This window comes from Micropterus salmoides, unplaced genomic scaffold (genome assembly GCF_014851395.1).
Source record: "Micropterus salmoides isolate LMB-PRFRI ecotype aquatic unplaced genomic scaffold, ASM1485139v1 Ms_hic_scaffold_10, whole genome shotgun sequence".
Classification (NCBI taxonomy): Eukaryota; Metazoa; Chordata; class Actinopteri; order Centrarchiformes; family Centrarchidae; genus Micropterus; species Micropterus salmoides.
In genome coordinates this window covers 12,417,742-12,436,298 of record NW_024040041.1, presented here as the reverse complement: position 1 = coordinate 12,436,298, position 18,557 = coordinate 12,417,742, and the positions used below count along the sequence as shown (strand labels likewise).

The 18,557-nt window shown below is 41.1% G+C and overlaps 1 protein-coding gene across 1 annotated transcript in view; it reads right to left on the bottom strand.

Moving 5' to 3' along the window:
* Positions 1-599: 599 nt before the first annotated feature.
* grapa (GRB2 related adaptor protein a) overlaps positions 600-18,557 on the bottom strand; it is a 50,917-nt gene continuing 32,959 nt past the window's right edge. The window contains exon 5 of the mRNA XM_038696552.1: positions 600-2,077. Coding sequence (XP_038552480.1) covers positions 1,892-2,077 — 186 coding nt within the window. The 3' untranslated portion in view covers positions 600-1,891. The remainder of the gene's footprint in view (positions 2,078-18,557) is intronic.

Sequence of the window (18,557 nt, the reverse complement as noted above, 5' to 3'; positions counted from 1 at the left end):
ACTTAACAGGAACTGTTAAGAATTGTAGAATTATAGAATTGAAAGCTGGCGACCTACACGTTTCTCACCTTGACTTTCTTCTTCAGGACTGGATCAATATTCTGATCTGATCCCAACAAGTCTGGGCAAATTATTGAGTAGGCACTAATCAGGCAGCCTTTTTATAATGTGATAACGTAGACTTCTCACAAAGTATTTAATATTTTTAATATTATTTTTAATAACTACAAAATCAAAAACACACTTAAGTATTTTCATACAAAATATTAAGCTATTTCCCTCAACCCTATCAACTACAAATTATAAAATCCCATTTTGTATTTGATATGCGTATTTAAAATACATATATCATAAAATACTGCCCATCTCTCGATATACAAGCTGTATATATCATATTTTTGCTACAGCCCACAGAGGGGCTCACACATGCTATCAAGTGGAACCTCATATAACTTACCTTTGTGTCTGTGTTTCTAGTTGTTATTTATTTCGCAGTTTAAATTCTCTTATTTATTTTGTGTATTATTCGTATTATATTTCAATCGACATATTCATATAAGAGAAATGTATTTGTTATTGAACAATAATATCCAAGCTTCATGTTCAAAGAGGTAAATGTATCACTTTATTTAAATGATTTGTCATTACAGGTGAAGGAAGACTGGTCCAAGTTGTTACTGCTAATCACATAAAATGTGGTTTTCTTAAACTATTTGTTGCAACAGAAACAAAAACAAAGCCTCTTTACAATGTTTAATCTTACTTGTAATATATGTATTTTAAGATTACACACGACTAAGAATAAATACATAGAAACAATCAAATGAGCGCATTACTTTATGAGCTGTGTATTTTTAAACAAAGTGTCGTCTGGGCAGCATTCATCTCATTGGTCATTTAAAACACAGTAAGCTCCTTAATTGGTCCACAGAGCACATGCGCACACACACACACACACACACACACACACACACACACACACACACACACACACACACACACACACCAACCCAACCCCCAAACTCACGCACATGCATTCACTTTCCCAATCACACATAATAACCATCCACATACATAAAATTTGCAGGTTTACATGTGTTCAGACCCATATTTTACATACAAACCCACGCGCACACACACACAAACACACACACACACATAAACATAAACATACACAAATACTCACACACACACACACACACACACACACACACACACACACACACACACACCAGCCCAGCAAGAGAGGAATCTGCTGTGTCAGTATCCTCTGAGTGTCTGGCCCAAAAATTCACAAGACAATGACTCTGTGTCTCTCTGCTCAGCTCAGCAGATCTCCTTTTGGGAGCAATGGGAAAATACTGGAGCCAATCCTGACTCGTCTACAGCAGAGAAAGCCCTGCCCTTGCTCCACAACCTCCCATGGGACTCGTTCTTTTTTTCATCAGGTTAGTGTGAGAGAGTGTGTGCGTTGCTTTTATGTAGCCTGCACCAGTGCAGATAAGCTGTAATAAATGACTGCGCCTGGGAGTATGTGTGTGTGTGGGTTTGTCTGTCTGTGTGTGTATATGTATGTGAGTTCTCCACAGTGTCTAGGTCCATATCTTCATTTTTTTTTCCTTTTTTACATTTAAAGAGCAGTGGAGCTGTGGGATCACGTGTTTGAGGAGCCTGTAGTGGCTGCTTGGACAAGGTTCGTGATTGACAGGTGGCATCACGGGGAAATGGGAGGAGTCCGTTATATAATAAGCAGTTCAGTTGAAGCTCATCAAGTGTCTGCTCCAAAAGTGAATGGGCAAGTGCAGAGCAAGGGAGCAGTGTGAGGGGCGGGGTCAAGATGGCTCATTGATGAACCTGTGGGAATGGCTGAGTACTTGATCGAGTCGACAGGTCATTGGCAGTGGTAAATGGGCTTGACGTACTCCGGCGGGAAGTAGCCCACATTTCCATGGCAACGGCCCCTCCAGCGCATCGAATCAGAGCAGTCAATGAGTTCGATGACATCACCACGCAGGAAGCGTAGCTGGGAGGGATGGTGTGGGGTGAAGTCGAAGAGAGCGTGGGCATGATGGGGACGCTGTGGGGAGGGAGAGAAAGAGGAAGAAGGAGAGAGAGTTTATGAAAAACTTTTGATGCCGTCCATGTCTAAACAGTGAAATTGATACAAACTCTTTACTTAAAGGCAAAATGGCATCTGTTTTATGCAACATAATGTCATAGAACAAACCAAAAAATACATTAGGGCAGTGGTTTCCAACCCCATGCACAGTGGGCTCATAGCAGGCAAATTATACGATTTCGGAAGGGTTTTATAAGAGATTGGTAATTAGTTTGAACTAAAGGAATATAATAATTTTGGGAAGTAGGCTTATTTACTCACTTGCTAAGATTTACGCTAAACAAGTAGCTACAACTAGCAGCCCGTTAGCTTGGCTTATCACAAAGACTGAAAACAGGGGAAACAGCTCGCTTGACTCTGGTTCCTGTCTTTGTGATAAGCTGAGCTAGCTGTAGCTACGTATTTAGAGTGTTCCTTCTCAAGCAACTGTCGGCAAGAAAAACTATAAAAACCATGCTATGTTCCTGTGTTGCGACCAGCAAGCTGGTAGTAAAAACAGAAGTAGTAGCAGTGTAAATAAAAGGCCTAATGTCTGAACTTTATTTATTCTCACGTTTGTTTGTTTTTGCGATTAAGTAACTATGGGTTACTTTTATTTTTCTTCCTCACTGACTCTTTCTTAATAGAATCTGTGTTTTAAGTCCTGGGGATTTAGAAATGTAAGCAATATTTCTGTGTACTGATTTGTTATACTTCTACTTCTTATATTGTTCTTATTATATGAAATTATTATTTTTATAGATACCTTTTCAACATGGGTTAGAACTAAGAATTCCAAGCATTCTTCAAAAGCTCTTTCTCTCTATTGAAGCACTGAATGAACGTCTGTTTGTTTGGAAAAGTCCATGTTGAATGAATTCAAAAATTCATGGTGGTCAATATGGTTGTTTTTCTCAGTTGAGCACCAACAGCCATGATATAGTAGGTGAATTTCTAAATTGTTACCTCTGTTAAAACAAAACAAAACCTTTTTTTTTTAGCAACACTACATGGTATAGGATGTCCTAGATGCGTGCTCCAAAGAGCTTATATTCAGATGAGGTGACCAGCTGACATTATGTCCATTTAATAAACAATGTATTATTTGTTATTTTTTCTTTTTTTTTTCATTTGATATTTATTTAGCCAGACCATGGTCCAGCTAAGTCAGTCCATTCATATAAAATATTAAAATGATGAGAAAGGCAGCAGCACAGACAGAAGAAGAATATAGACAAGATAGTAAATATTTGATGATGACTGATACTATTTTCTACTGATTGATTTTAGTTATAAACTTCATTGCTGCTCAGTCTGTGCAATTAGGGAACAACTGCTACTCGACTGGCATGAGGTAGGTTCCATATAGGCTAAATCTGAAATATGGTGATGGATTTCATGCAGATGAGTGAAATGTTTGGAACCATTAGGAAAAGGGGCAAAATAATGCTTAGAAAACATAAACTGTTGTCAGCCTCACTCAGGTCAGACTCATTTCAAGAAATTGTTCGACATTTTGAGAAATACTGTTATTCACTTTCTTGCTGAGTGTTACATGAGAAGACTGATACCATGCGCTACGTTAAATGTTACCACCAACAGTCGTCTAGCTCAGCATGGAATATATCAAGAATTAAAGCTGCAAGCAGCGTTGGGCGGGCCCTCGCACTTGTAAGCGCATCCGCGCGTGAGCCGGCCGAGTTGCACATTCTGGAGTTCTGACGGTGCGGCTGTGAATTTCCTACGCGGTTCCGACGCCGCATGAATGTGCTATATGTCACTTCCTGTGTCCCCTATGTGGAGCTACATAGCACTTGCCGCTATGAATATAAATCGGTATTGGCGTGTAGATGTCTGCGGGGTGGGAGAGTTATCAAGCACGTAAAGTTTGTTTCAGATGTGAACATGTACACTGAACAATAATGTACCCAAACAATAAAATAAATTCCTTTTATATTTCCCTGCCTTGTTGTTTATGTGTACATACAGAGGAAGAATGTGAGAACAGCACACATTTCATCGTTACTGTGTTAGAGCATGGGAGAACAGTGGATACTTTTAATACAGCCCACACCCCTAATACTGTGTAACTATAACAAGTAGAGAACAGAAGAAAAAGATGTTCTTACTTTACAACTGTCTGCATAGCTTATTCATATTGTGTAATGAATGAAATAAATAGGCCTACTAGGCTCCTCTCTACTTTGACATTTAAGATTAGCTTGTTTGATCCACCTTCATACACATGTGACATTACTGTACAACTTGAGAAAGGTGAGTCTTTTTCTGCTCCAGCCTGCCTAAAAGAAAAGCGTTTTGGGATTAAATGGACTTTATTAGCTGCTGCAGTGCAGGATGAACTCAGAATAGACCCATTTCTCACCTTATTATTCTAAATCATGCAACAAAGAAGAAGAAATGCATAAGAAATCCTGGGACAAAATCTGTCCACAAATACTGTACAGCATGTAGTCTGATGATCAAGACTTGTGTTATAGCTGACTTGGGCAGCGAAATGTTTAATTTTTTTAATTCATGTGGTCATAGTTGTCCACAACTCAAATCAGAATATAAGAAGAAATGTTTTATACCACCTCAAGAAGGCTTCCTATCAGAAAGGTAGGAATGTATTTCAAATGTACAACTGCAGTACTTAAATCTAAGTAAAGTAATTTCCCTGACATTTTTGTGTTACTTTACTTTTAATAGACCCATGTAAGAGGTTTTATACTTCCTGTGAGTATAATCCAATCAATCTTATTTTCATACTGTATATCCGTTGTGTAATTTGATAAATTGTGTTGTATGTCGTGCTCGCATCTCAGAGAAGACTCTGACTGCAACATGCGTCTTTGTAAAGAGAGAAACGGACATAAAAGTCTCTAACTCTGCCTGTCAGCTCGCTCTGCTCCGTTAAAACTGAATTTACCATACAGAATTGAATACGAGTGCACTCCAGATTTAGCTGCAGCCAGCTGACCGGGTGCTTCTCCCTATACTGCAGTTCTGTGTCCATGCATGCAGCAAACTGAAAGCACTGTCTGTCGGTGCTTCTACGTGAAAAGAGAAGGAAGACATGGCTGGTAGTATTGTCTTCAGAGTTGTTAAACACCTCAGCGCACTGAAGGAAGCCATCTGACTGTGTGAGGGGCAAGATCGTTGATGTCTGCAGGCAGAGTAGGAGCTCTCCTGTCTGACTGGTCCACCAATAGCAGAGAAGATGACCCCTTGAGACACAGCCCCTCCTCATTTGCATAATGAGGCAGAAATGCATACAAAAATTTAAGACAGGCAGAAATAAATACCATGGGTGAAAATAAATAAGGTAAATAAATACAAAGGAAGAATAAAACAGACAAAAATATTAAAACACACACATAAATAAATACATTAAAAAATTTGTAATAAATAAAGTTGAATAAACAAATAAGGTAATTATAACAAAGGTGAATAAGTAAAGGCACTAATTAAAATATACATTTATGTCTCCTTGTATAATTTAATTACTACCTACATTTATTTATTAGGGCCCGAGCACGACCGTGCGAGGTCCCTATTGAATTTGCTCGGATTATATTTTTTTTTTTTTTTTTTTTTTTTTTTTTTTTTTTCTGCAAAGTAGGCCCAAATGACATGGCCTAAACATACTCGAAAACTCACCAAAATTTGCAAACATGTCAGAACCGGTGAAAAATTTCGTATTCTACAAGTTTCGCACATGGGCGTGGCAAAATGACTCGCTAGCGCCACCTTGAAAATTGGAAATGATTAGCCCCTCGTTCACGTTCAACCTACATGTACGAAATTTTCTGGGGACATGTATCGTATCAAGACGCACAAAAAAGCCTCAAGAACCCATAGCCTAAAGTCAACAGGAAGTCGGCCATTTGAATTTTATGGCCATTTTTGGATGATTTACACACTTCGTACTTTAACGAACTCCTCCTAGGGATTTAGTCGGATCGACGTCAAATTTCTGCTGTGCCTTCTAAAGGCATTGACGATGAAAAGTTGTGCTATTTGCGAGTTTTCGTCAATGGGCGTGTCCGTGGCGTCGATGATTCGCAATGAAACAGGAAGTTGTTGTAACTTCAGTGTACATGCTCACATCTGGACCAAACTGTACATCTAGGATGAGAGTCCCGCCCTGAACACATGTACATGCCGACATTCACCCACAGTCATAGCGCCACCTGCTGGCAACAGAAAGTGACCTTTAACGAAGCAGCCCCCGCCGCACGTTTCACCTACGTGCACGAATTTTCTGTGGTACGTGTATCTTGTCCAGACGCACAAAAAAGCCTCTTGGAGCCATAGCCTAAAATCAACAGGAAGTCGGCCATTTTGAATTTTACGTCAAATTTTGGATGATTTACACACTTCGTACTTTAACGAACTCCTCCTAGGGATTTAGTCCGACCGACCTGAAATTTGTGCTGTGCCTTCTAAAGGCATTGAAGATGAAAAGTTGTGCTATTTGCAAGTTTTCGTCAATGGGCGTGTCCGTGGCGTGGCGTCAAAGATCAGCTCTTCGCCATGACACGGAAGTTGTCGTAACTTCAGTGTACATGCTCACATCTGCACCAAACTGTACATGTAGGATGAGAGTCCCGCCCTGAACACATGTACATGCTGACATTCACAGACAGTCATAGCGCCACCTGCTGGCAACAGGAAGTGACTTTTAACGAAGCAGCCCCCGCCGCACGTTTTACCTACGTGCACGAATTTTCTGTGGTACGTGTATCTTGTCCAGACGCACAAAAAAGCCTCTTGGAGCGATGCCCTAAAATCAACAGGAAGTCGGCCATTTTGAATTTTACGTCAAATTTTGGATGATTTACACACTTCGTACTTTAACGAACTCCTCCTAGGGATTTAGTCCGACCGACTTCAAATTTGTGCTGTGCCTTCTAAAGGCATTGAAGATGAAAAGTTGTGCTATTTGCGAGTTTTCGTCAATGGGTGTGTCCGTGGCGTGGCGTCAGAGATCAAGTCTTCGCCATGACACAGGAAGTTGTTGTAACTTCAGTGTACATGCTCACATCTGAACCAAACTTTACGTGCTTGATAACTCTCCCACCCCGCTATGGAGGACCGATCCTGACACAGTCAGAAATAAATACAGAAATAAATAAATGCTCAATAAATAAATAAGCATCCAATTAAATACACAAAAAATTAAGTAAATAAAAATGTAGGTAGTAATTAAATTATACAAGGAGACATAAATGTATATTTAATTAGTGCCTTTACTTATTCACCTTTGTTATAATTACCTTATTGTTTATTCAACTTTATTTATTACTAATTTTTTTAATGTATTTATTTATGTGTGTGTTTTAATATTTTTGTCTGTTTTATTCTTCCTTTGTATTTATTTACCTTATTTATTTTCACCCATGGTATTTATTTCTGCCTGTCGTAAATTTTGTATGCATTTCTGCCTCATTATGCAAATGAGGAGGGGCTGTGTCTCAAGGGGTCATCTTCTCTGCTATTGGTGGACCAGTCAGACAGGAGAGCTCCTACTCTGCCTGCAGACATCAACGATCTTGCCCCTCACACAGTCAGATGGCTTCCTTCAGTGCGCTGAGGTGTTTAACAACTCTGAAGACAATACTACCAGCAATGTCTTCCTTCTCTTTTCACGTAGACGCTCCGACAGACAGTGCTTTCAGTTTGCTGCATGCATGGACACAGAACTGCGGTATAGGGAGAAGCACACGGTCAGCTGGCTGCAGCTAAATCTGGAGTGCACTCGTATTCAATTCTGTATGGTAAATTCAGTTTTAACGGAGCAGAGCGAGCTGACAGGCAGAGTTAGAGACTTTTTCTGTCTGTTTCTCTCTTTACAAAGACGCATGTTGCAGTCAGAGTCTTCTCTGAGATGCGAGCACGACATACAACACAATTTATCAAATTACACAACGGATACAGTATGAAAATAAGATTGATTGGATTATACTCACAGGAAGTATAAAACCTCTTACATGGTCTATTAAAAGTAAGTAACACAAAAATGTCAGGGAAATTACTTTACTTAGATTTAAGTACTGCAGTTGTACATTTGAAATACCTTCCTACCTTTCTGATAGGAAGCCTTCTTGATGTGGTATAAAACATTTCTTCTTATATTCTGATTTGAGTTGTGGACAACTATGACCACATGAATTAAAAAAACATTTCACTGCCCAAGTCAGCTATAACACAAGTCTTGTCATCAGACTACATGCTGTACAGTATTTGTGGACAGATTTTGTCCCAGGATTTCTTATGCATTTCTTCTTCTTCGTTGCATGATTTAGAATAATAAGGTGAGAAATGGGTCTATTCTGAGTTCATCCTGCACTGCAGCAGCTAATAAAGTCCATTTAATCCCAAAAACGCTTTTCTTTTAGGCAGGCTGGAGCAGAAAACAACTCACCTTTCTCAAGTTGTACAGTAATGTCACATGTGTATGAAGGTGGATCAAACAAGCTAATCTTAAATGTCAAAGTAGAGAGGAGCCTAGTAGGCCTATTTATTTTCATTCATTACACAATATGAATAAGCTATGCAGACAGTTGTAAAGAAAGAACATCTTTTTCTTCTGTTCTCTACTTGTTATAGTTACACAGTATTAGGGGTGTGGGCTGTATTAAAAGTATCCACTGTTCTCCCATGCTCTAACACACGTAACGATGAAATGTGTGCTGTTCTCACATTCTTCCTCTGTATGCCGTAATGTATAACGCCTTTCTGTCTTGGTTGGTACATCTTGCATTCAACAGTCATACATGAGCCTAAGTTCAATGTCCACAAATAAACATCACACACATTCTACACTGGCGGAAACAGCCGCCAGGGCAAATCGGGGTTCAGTATCTTGCCCAAGGACACTTCGACACGCAACCAGGGGGAGCCAGGGATTGAAACGCCGACTTCCGATTAACGGCCAACCCGCTCTCTCCTGAGCCACAGCGCCCCAATTGTATGTACACTAAACAACAAGGCAGGGAAATATAAAAGGAATTTATTTTATTGTTTGGGTACATTATTGGTTCAGTGTCTATGAAGATTCTCAGTCATCCAGGTCATAGTTATCCAACGAGGTTAAAAATGAAGGGCAACTGGACTTGGTTGAAGCTACTGAAGACGTTTCGTCCCTCATCCAAAGGACTTCTTCAGTTTGACTGACTGGCAGGGAAACTCAGCTATTTAACCTCAGTGGGGTCGTTATCTCGGGTCATCGATACCGCTGGTTCGTTAGTGTTCCTTGTTGCTGTGACGACAGTCGTACAGTCGTTGAGACTACTGTGGCCAAGACTGAACGACCATCGTTGGTATCTTCACCTGAGGCCAAGACTGAACGACCATCGTTGGTATCTTCACCTGAGGCCAATAGGTGAAGATACCAACGATATAGTTATCTCGGGTCATCGATACCAGCGGTATCGATGACCCGAGATAACGACCCCACTGAGGTTAAATAGCTGAGTTTCCCTGCCAGTCAGTCAGAACTGAAGAAGTCCTTTGGATGAGGGACGAAACGTCTTCCAGTAGCTTCAACCAGTCCAGTTGCCCTTCATTTTAACCTTCGTTGGATTATTGTTCAGTGTACATGTTCACATCTGAAACAAACTTTACGTGCTTGATAACTCTCCCACCCCGCAGACATCTACACGTCAATACGATTTATATTCATAGCGGCAAGTGCTATGTAGCTCCACATAGGGGACACAGGAAGTGACTATAGCACATTCATGCGGCGTCGGAACCGCGTAGGAAATTCACAGCCGCACCGGCAGAGCTCCAGAATATGCAACTCGGCCGGCTCACGCGCGGACGCGTTACAAGTGCGAGGGCCCGCCCAACGCTGCTGCAGCTTTAATTACTTATTTTTTGTGTATTTAATTGGATGCTATTTATTTATTGAGCATTTATTTATTTCTGTATTTATTTCTGACTGTATCAGGATCGGTCCTCCATAGCGGGGTGGGAGAGTTATCAAGCACGTAACGTTTAGTCAGATGTGAGCATGTACACTGAAGTTACGACAACTTCCGTGTCATGGCGAAGAGCTGATCTTGACGCCACGCCACGGACACGCCCATTGACGAAAACTTGCAAATAGCACAACTTTTCATCTTCAATGCCTTTAGAAGGCACAGCAAAAATTTGAGGTCGGTCGGACTAAATCCCTAGGAGGAGTTCGTTAAAGTACGAAGTGTGTAAATCATCCAAAATTTGACGTAAAATTCAAAATGGCCGACTTCCTGTTGGGTTTAGGCTATGGCTCCAAGAGACTTTTTGTGCGTCTGGACAAGATACACGTACCACAGAAAATTTGTGCACGTAGGTGAAACGTGCGGCGGGGGCTGCTTCGTTAAAAGTCACTTCCTGTTGGCAGCAGGTGGCGCTATGACTGTGGGTGAATGTCAGCATGTACATGTGTTCAGGGCGGGACTCTCATCCTACATGTACAGTTTGGTGCAGATGTGAGCATGTACACTGAAGTTACGACAACTTCCGTGTCATGGCGAAGAGTTGATCTTTGACGCCACGCTACGGACACGCCCATTGACGAAAACTTGCAAATAGCACAACTTTTCATCTTCAATGCCTTTAGAAGGCACAGCAGAAATTTGAGGTCGGTCGGACTAAATCCCTAGGAGGAGTTCGTTAAAGTACGAAGTGTGTAAATCATCCAAAATTTGACGTAAAATTCAAAATGGCCGACTTCCTGTTGGGTTTAGGCTATGGCTCCAAGAGACTTTTTTGTGCGTCTGGACAAGATACACGTACCACAGAAAATTCGTGCACGTAGGTGAAACGTGCGGCGGGGGCTGCTTCGTTAAAAGTCACTTCCTGTTGCCAGCAGGTGGCGCTATGACTGTGGGTGAATATCAGCATGTACATGTGTTCAGGGCGGGACTCTCATCCTACATGTACAGTTTGGTCCAGATGTGAGCATGTACACTGAAGCTACGACAACTTCCGTGTCATGGCGAAGAGTTGATCTTTGACGCCACGCCACGGACACGCCCATTGACGAAAACTTGCAAATAGCACAACTTTTCATCTTCAATGCCTTTAGAAGGCACAGCACAAATTTGAGGTCGGTCGGACTAAATCCCTAGGAGGAGTTCGTTAAAGTACGAAGTGTGTAAATCATCCAAAATTTGACGTAAAATTCAAAATGGCCGACTTCCTGTTGGATTTAGGCTATGGCTCCAAGAGACTTTTTTGTGCGTCTGGACAAGATACACGTACCACAGAAAATTCGTGCACGTAGGTGAAACATGCGGCGGGGGCTGCTTCGTTAAATGTCACTTTCTATTGCCAGCAGGTGGCGCTATGACTGTGGGTGAATGTCGGCATGTACATGTGTTCAGGGCGGGACTCTCATCCTAGATGTACAGTTTGGTCCAGATGTGAGCATGTACACTGAAGTTACAACAACTTCCTGTTTCATGGCGAATCATCGACGCCACGGACACGCCCATTGACGAAAACGCGCAAATAGCACAACTTTTCATCGTCAATGCCTTTAGAAGGCACAGCAAAATTTGACGTCGATCCGACTAAATCCCTAGGAGGAGTTCGTTAAAGTACGAAGTGTGTAAATCATCCAAAAATGGCCATAAAATTCAAAATGGCCGACTTCCTGTTGACTTTAGGCTATGGGTTCTTGAGGCTTTTTTGTGCGTCTTGACATGATACACGTCCCCAGAAAATTTCGTAGATGTAGGTTGAACGTGAACGAGGGGCTAATTTTTTCCAATTTTCTAGGTGGCGCTAGCGAGTCATTTTGCAACGCCCATGTGCGAAACTTGTAGAATACGAAATTTTTCACCGGTTCTGACATGTTTGCAAATTTTGGTGAGTTTTCGAGTATGTTTAGGCCATGTCATTTGGGCCTACTTTGCAGAAAAAAGAAAAAAAAAAAAATTAAAGCTGCAAGCAGCGTTGGGCGGGCCCTCGCACTTGTAAGCGCGTCCGCGCGTGAGCCGGCCGAGTTGCACATTCTGGAGTTCTGCCGGTGCGGCTGTGAATTTCCTACGCGTTTCCGACGCCGCATGAATGTACTATATGTCACTTCCTGTGTCCCCTATGTGGAGCTACATAGCACTTGCCGCTATGAATATAAATCGGTATTGACGTGTAGATGTCTGCGGGGTGGGAGAGTTATCAAGCACGTAAAGTTTGTTTCAGATGTGAACATGTACACTGAACAATAATGTACCCAAACAATAAAATAAATTCCTTTTATATTTCCCTGCCTTGTTGTTTATGTGTACATACAGAGGAAGAATGTGAGAACAGCACACATTTCATCGTTACTGTGTGTTAGAGCATGGGAGAACAGTGGATACTTTTAATACAGCCCACACCCCTAATACTGTGTAACTATAACAAGTAGAGAACAGAAGAAAAAGATGTTCTTTCTTTACAACTGTCTGCATAGCTTATTCATATTGTGTAATGAATGAAAATAAATAGGCCTACTAGGCTCCTCTCCACTTTGACATTTAAGATTAGCTCTTTTGATCCACCTTCATACACATGTGACATTACTGTACAACTTGAGAAAGGTGAGTTGTTTTCTGCTCCAGCCTGCCTAAAAGAAAAGCGTTTTTGGGATTAAATGGACTTTATTAGCTGCTGCAGTGCAGGATGAACTCAGAACAGACCCATTTCTCACCTTATTATTCTAAACCATGCAACGAAGAAGAAGAAATGCATAATAAATCCTGGGACAAAATCTGTCCACAAATACTGTACAGCATGTAGTCTAATGAACAAGACTCGTGTTATAGCTGACTTGGGCAGTGAAATGTTTAATTTTTTAATTCATGTGGTCATAGTTGTCCACAACTCAAATCAGAATATAAGAAATGTTTTATACCACCTCAAGAAGGCTTCCTATCAGAAAGGTAGGAAGGTATTTCAAATGTACAACTGCAGTCCTGAAATCTAAGTAAAGTAATTTCCCTGACATTTTTGTGTTACTTTACTTTTAATAGACGCATGTAACAGGTTTTATACTTCCTGTGAGTATAATCCAATCAATCTTATTTTCATACTGTATATCCGATGTGTAATTTGATAAATTGTGTTGTATGTCAGAGAAGACTCTGACTGCAACATGCGTCTTTGTAAAGAGAGAAACGGACAGAAAAAGTCTCTAACTCTGCCTGTCAGCTCGCTCTGCTCCGTTAAAACTGAATTTACCATACAGAATTGAATACGAGTGCACTCCAGATTTAGCTGCAGCCAGCTGACCGTGTGCTTCTCCCTATACCGCAGTTCTGTGTCCATGCATGCAGCAAACTGAAAGCACTGTCTGTCGGAGCGTCTACGTGAAAAGAGAAGGAAGAAATTGCTGGTAGTATTGTCTTCAGAGTTGTTAAACACCTCAGCGCACTGAAGGAAGCCATCTGACTGTGTGAGGGGCAAGATCGTTGATGTCTGCAGGCAGAGTAGGAGCTCTCCTGTCTGACTGGTCCACCAATAGCAGAGAAGATGACCCCTTGAGACACAGCCCCTCCTCATTTGCATAATGAGACAGAAATTTAAAAAGACAGGCAGAAATAAATACCATGGGTGAAAATAAATAAGGTAAAAAATACAAAGGAAGAATAAAACAGACAAAAATATTAAAACACACACATAAATAAATACATTAAAAAATTAGTAATAAATAAAGTTGAAGATTATAACAGAAATAAAAAATAATGTAATTATAACAAAGGTGAATAAGTAAAGGCACTAATTAAAATATATACATTTATGTCTCCTTGTATAATTTAATTACTACCTACATTTATTTATTTACTTTATTTTTTTGTGTATTTAATTGGATGCTTATTTGTTTATTGAGCATTTATTTATTTCTGTATTTATTTCTGACTGTGTCAGGATCGGTCCTCCATAGAGGGGTGGGAGAGTTATCAAGCACGTAAAGTTTGGTTCAGATGTGAGCATGTACACTGAAGTTACAACAACTTCCTGTGTCATGGCGAAGACTTGATCTCTGACGCCACGCCACGGACACACCCATTGACGAAAACTCGCAAATAGCACAACTTTTCATCTTCAATGCCTTTAGAAGGCACAGCAGAAATTTGAGGTCGGTCGGACTAAATCCCTAGGAGGAGTTCGTTAAAGTACGAAGTGTGTAAATCATCCAAAATTTGACGTAAAATTCAAAATGGCCGACTTCCTGTTGGGTTTAGGGCATCGCTCCAAGAGACTTTTTTGTGCGTCTGGACAAGATACACGTACCACAGAAAATTCGTGCACGTAGGTGAAACGTGCGGCGGGGGCTGCTTCGTTAAAAGTCACTTCCTGTTGCCAGCAGGTGGCGCTATGACTGTGGGTGAATGTCAGCATGTACATGTGTTCAGGGCGGGACTCTCATCCTACATGTACAGTTTGGTCCAGATGTGAGCATGTACACTGAAGTTACGACAACTTCCGTGTCATGGCGAAGAGTTGATCTCTGACGCCACGCCACGGACACGCCCATTGACGAAAACTTGCAAATAGCACAACTTTTCATCTTCAATGCCTTTAGAAGGCACAGCAAATTTGAGGTCGGTCGGACTAAATCCCTAGGAGGAGTTCGTTAAAGTACGAAGTGTGTAAATCATCCAAAATTTGACGTAAAATTCAAAATGGCCGACTTCCTGTTGGGTTTAGGCTATGGCTCCAAGAGACTTTTTTGTGCGTCTGGACAAGATACACGTACCACAGAAAATTCGTGCACGTAGGTGAAACGTGCGGCGGGGGCTGCTTCGTTAAAAGTCACTTCCTGTTGCCAGCAGGTGGCGCTATGACTGTGGGTGAATATCAGCATGTACATGTGTTCAGGGCGGGACTCTCATCCTACATGTACAGTTTGGTCCAGATGTGAGCATGTACACTGAAGTTACAACAACTTCCTGTGTCATGGCGAAGACTTGATCTCTGACGCCACGCCACGGACACACCCATTGACGAAAACTCGCAAATAGCACAACTTTTCATCTTCAATGCCTTTAGAAGGCACAGCACAAATTTGAAGTCGGTCGGACTAAATCCCTAGGAGGAGTTCGTTAAAGTACGAAGTGTGTAAATCATCCAAAATTTGACGTAAAATTCAAAATGGCCGACTTCCTGTTGATTTTAGGGCATCGCTCCAAGAGGCTTTTTTGTGCGTCTGGACAAGATACACGTACCACAGAAAATTCGTGCACGTAGGTAAACGTGCGGCGGGGGCTGCTTCGTTAAAAGTCACTTCCTGTTGCCAGCAGGTGGCGCTATGACTGTCTGTGAATGTGAGCATGTACATGTGTTCAGGGCGGGACTCTCATCCTACATGTACAGTTTGGTCCAGATGTGAGCATGTACACTGAAGTTACGACAACTTCCGTGTCATGGCGAAGAGCTGATCTTTGACGCCACGCACGGACACGCCCATTGACGAAAACTTGCAAATAGCACAACTTTTCATCTTCAATGCCTTTAGAAGGCACAGCACAAATTTGAGGTCGGTCGGACTAAATCCCTAGGAGGAGTTCGTTAAAGTACGAAGTGTGTAAATCATCCAAAATTTGACGTAAAATTCAAAATGGCCGACTTCCTGTTGATTTTAGGGCATCGCTCCAAGAGGCTTTTTTGTGCGTCTGGACAAGATACACGTACCACAGAAAATTCGTGCACGTAGGTAAACGTGCGGCGGGGGCTGCTTCGTTAAAAGTCACTTCCTGTTGCCAGCAGGTGGCGCTATGACTGTCTGTGAATGTCAGCATGTACATGTGTTCAGGGCGGGACTCTCATCCTACATGTACAGTTTGGTCCAGATGTGAGCATGTACACTGAAGTTACGACAACTTCCGTGTCATGGCGAAGAGCTGATCTTTGACGCCACGCCACGGACACGCCCATTGACGAAAACTTGCAAATAGCACAACTTTTCATCTTCAATGCCTTTAGAAGGCACAGCACAAATTTGAGGTCGGTCGGACTAAATCCCTAGGAGGAGTTCGTTAAAGTACGAAGTGTGTAAATCATCCAAAATTTGACGTAAAATTCAAAATGGCCGACTTCCTGTTTTTAGGCTATGGCTCCAAGAGGCTTTTTTGTGCGTCTGGACATGATACACGTACCACAGAAAATTCGTGCACGTAGGTGAAACGTGCGGCGGGGGCTGCTTCGTTAAAGGTCACTTTCTGTTGCCAGCAGGTGGCGCTATGACTGTGGGTGAATGTCGGCATGTACATGTGTTCAGGGCGGGACTCTCATCCTACATGTACAGTTTGGTCCAGATGTGAGCATGTACACTGAAGTTACAACAACTTCCTGTTTCATTGCGAATCATCGACGCCACGGACACGCCCATTGACGAAAACTCGCAAATAGCACAACTTTTCATCGTCAATGCCTTTAGAAGGCACAGCAGAAATTTGACGTCGATCCGACTAAATCCCTAGGAGGAGTTCGTTAAAGTACGAAGTGTGTAAATCATCCAAAAATGGCCATAAAATTCAAAATGGCCGACTTCCTGTTGACTTTAGGCTATGGGTTCTTGAGGCTTTTTTGTGCGTCTTGATACGATACATGTCCCCAGAAAATTTCGTACATGTAGGTTGAACGTGAACGAGGGGCTAATCATTTCCAATTTTCAAGGTGGCGCTAGCGAGTCATTTTGCCACGCCCATGTGCGAAACTTGTAGAATACGAAATTTTTCACCGGTTCTGACATGTTTGCAAATTTTGGTGAGTTTTCGAGTATGTTTAGGCCATGTCATTTGGGCCTACTTTGCAGAAAAAAAAAAAAAAAAAAAAAAAAAAAAAAAAAAAAAAAAAAAAATATAATCCGAGCAGATTCAATAGGGACCTCGCACGGTCGTGCTCGGGCCCTAAAAAAAAAAAAAAAAAAAATCCGAGCAAATTCAATAGGGACCTCACACGGTCGTGCTCGGGCCCTAATTAAAGGACTTATGTCGTAGCAGAATCTATGCACCATATACCTGGACTTCAGCTACTCTCAGCTGGTTTAAATCAAAGACTTTTCTTTTTGCCACTTTTATTAAAAGAAATTTGAAGCCTTTGATTAATATCTTACACTGCACTGCAACTTTTAACTTTTACTCTCTTGTTTTATCCTGTTTTTTATTTTCTATTTAACTGATTTAATTGTATTTAAATGTTGCCTTGCCTTAGCACAAAGACTGGAAACTGTCTGTGTCCAAAGGTAACGCAATCTGCCTACCAGCACCTTTAAAACGTATTAATTAACATGTTATCGCACATAACACGCTTGTTTAATCCATACAAAAAAACAAAGTGTAAAAAAGGCCAAGTTGTGGTATTACAAGGGATTATATGATGGATTGTTTCAGAGCCAGGAAAGGTGTTTCCCCCTGTCTCCAGTCTTTGTGCTACGCTAAGCTAATCGGCTGCTGGCTGTAGCATCATGTTCACTGTACAGACATGAGAGTGGTATTGATCTTCTCATCTAACTCCTAGCAAGAAAGTGAATAAGAAAAAATACTTTTTTCTTATTAATTATTTTTAATTATTAAATGTATTATTTAATTATTTTTAATTATTAAAATTCTTATTAATTATTTTTATTAATTAATTTCTTATTAAGCACCCTTAATTCTTTAGGGTGCGTAGCTTCAGGGACATATGATAATATCTAAAATTCTGATTTACCACAAAGAGAAACACGTGTAGCAGCACTGTAATGCCATGTAGAGTGTGAACATGTGACATATTGACACACAGACAGGCAGTGGCAGGTAGATAAGTTGGCAGACAGACTAGAACAAACAGGGAGACAGATAAAAAAGTGACAGTCGGTTCACATTTACATACAAAACCTTTAAAGCTATGCTTTGCATTTGGACATGCTGTCCGCACCCACTCCTGATAGTTTGAAACATCCATCCTGAGACATAAGTTACAATAATTTTTTGTATCCTGATCTATTTTGTTTAAATAGGCCAGTCTTAATAAGGAAACATATTTTCGATAACTTCTACACTTAGTGGTTTAGTCTGGTGTAAAGGTGTGTATTTAATTGTAAAAAAAGTCTTTACATGTATTTTTTGAAACATGAAAATCAGGCCGCACAGCTTTGCTCATAGTCGTTGTACATTATTTACACATGGGACTAATCCGGGCAGAGCAGCTTTAAACAGAATAAATGTCTGCACTGTAATTTGTGGAGGTCATGAGAGAGAAAAAGAGAAACAGAGTAAGACACTGCGAGAGACAGGTAGACAGAAAGGTGTTATAAGTGCACAATGATGTGGTGTGAGGTTGAGATAAGAGTGCATACCTATAAACACACCGACTAAAAACAGCACTCTATTAAATGTTGTTTGTGATGTTTGACGGCGACTCACGGCTAGGTGAGCGGCTTTCAATTCACCAGACAGATGCTGTGCTTTCTCTGTCTCGCCGGGTTTTTCTTTGAGTT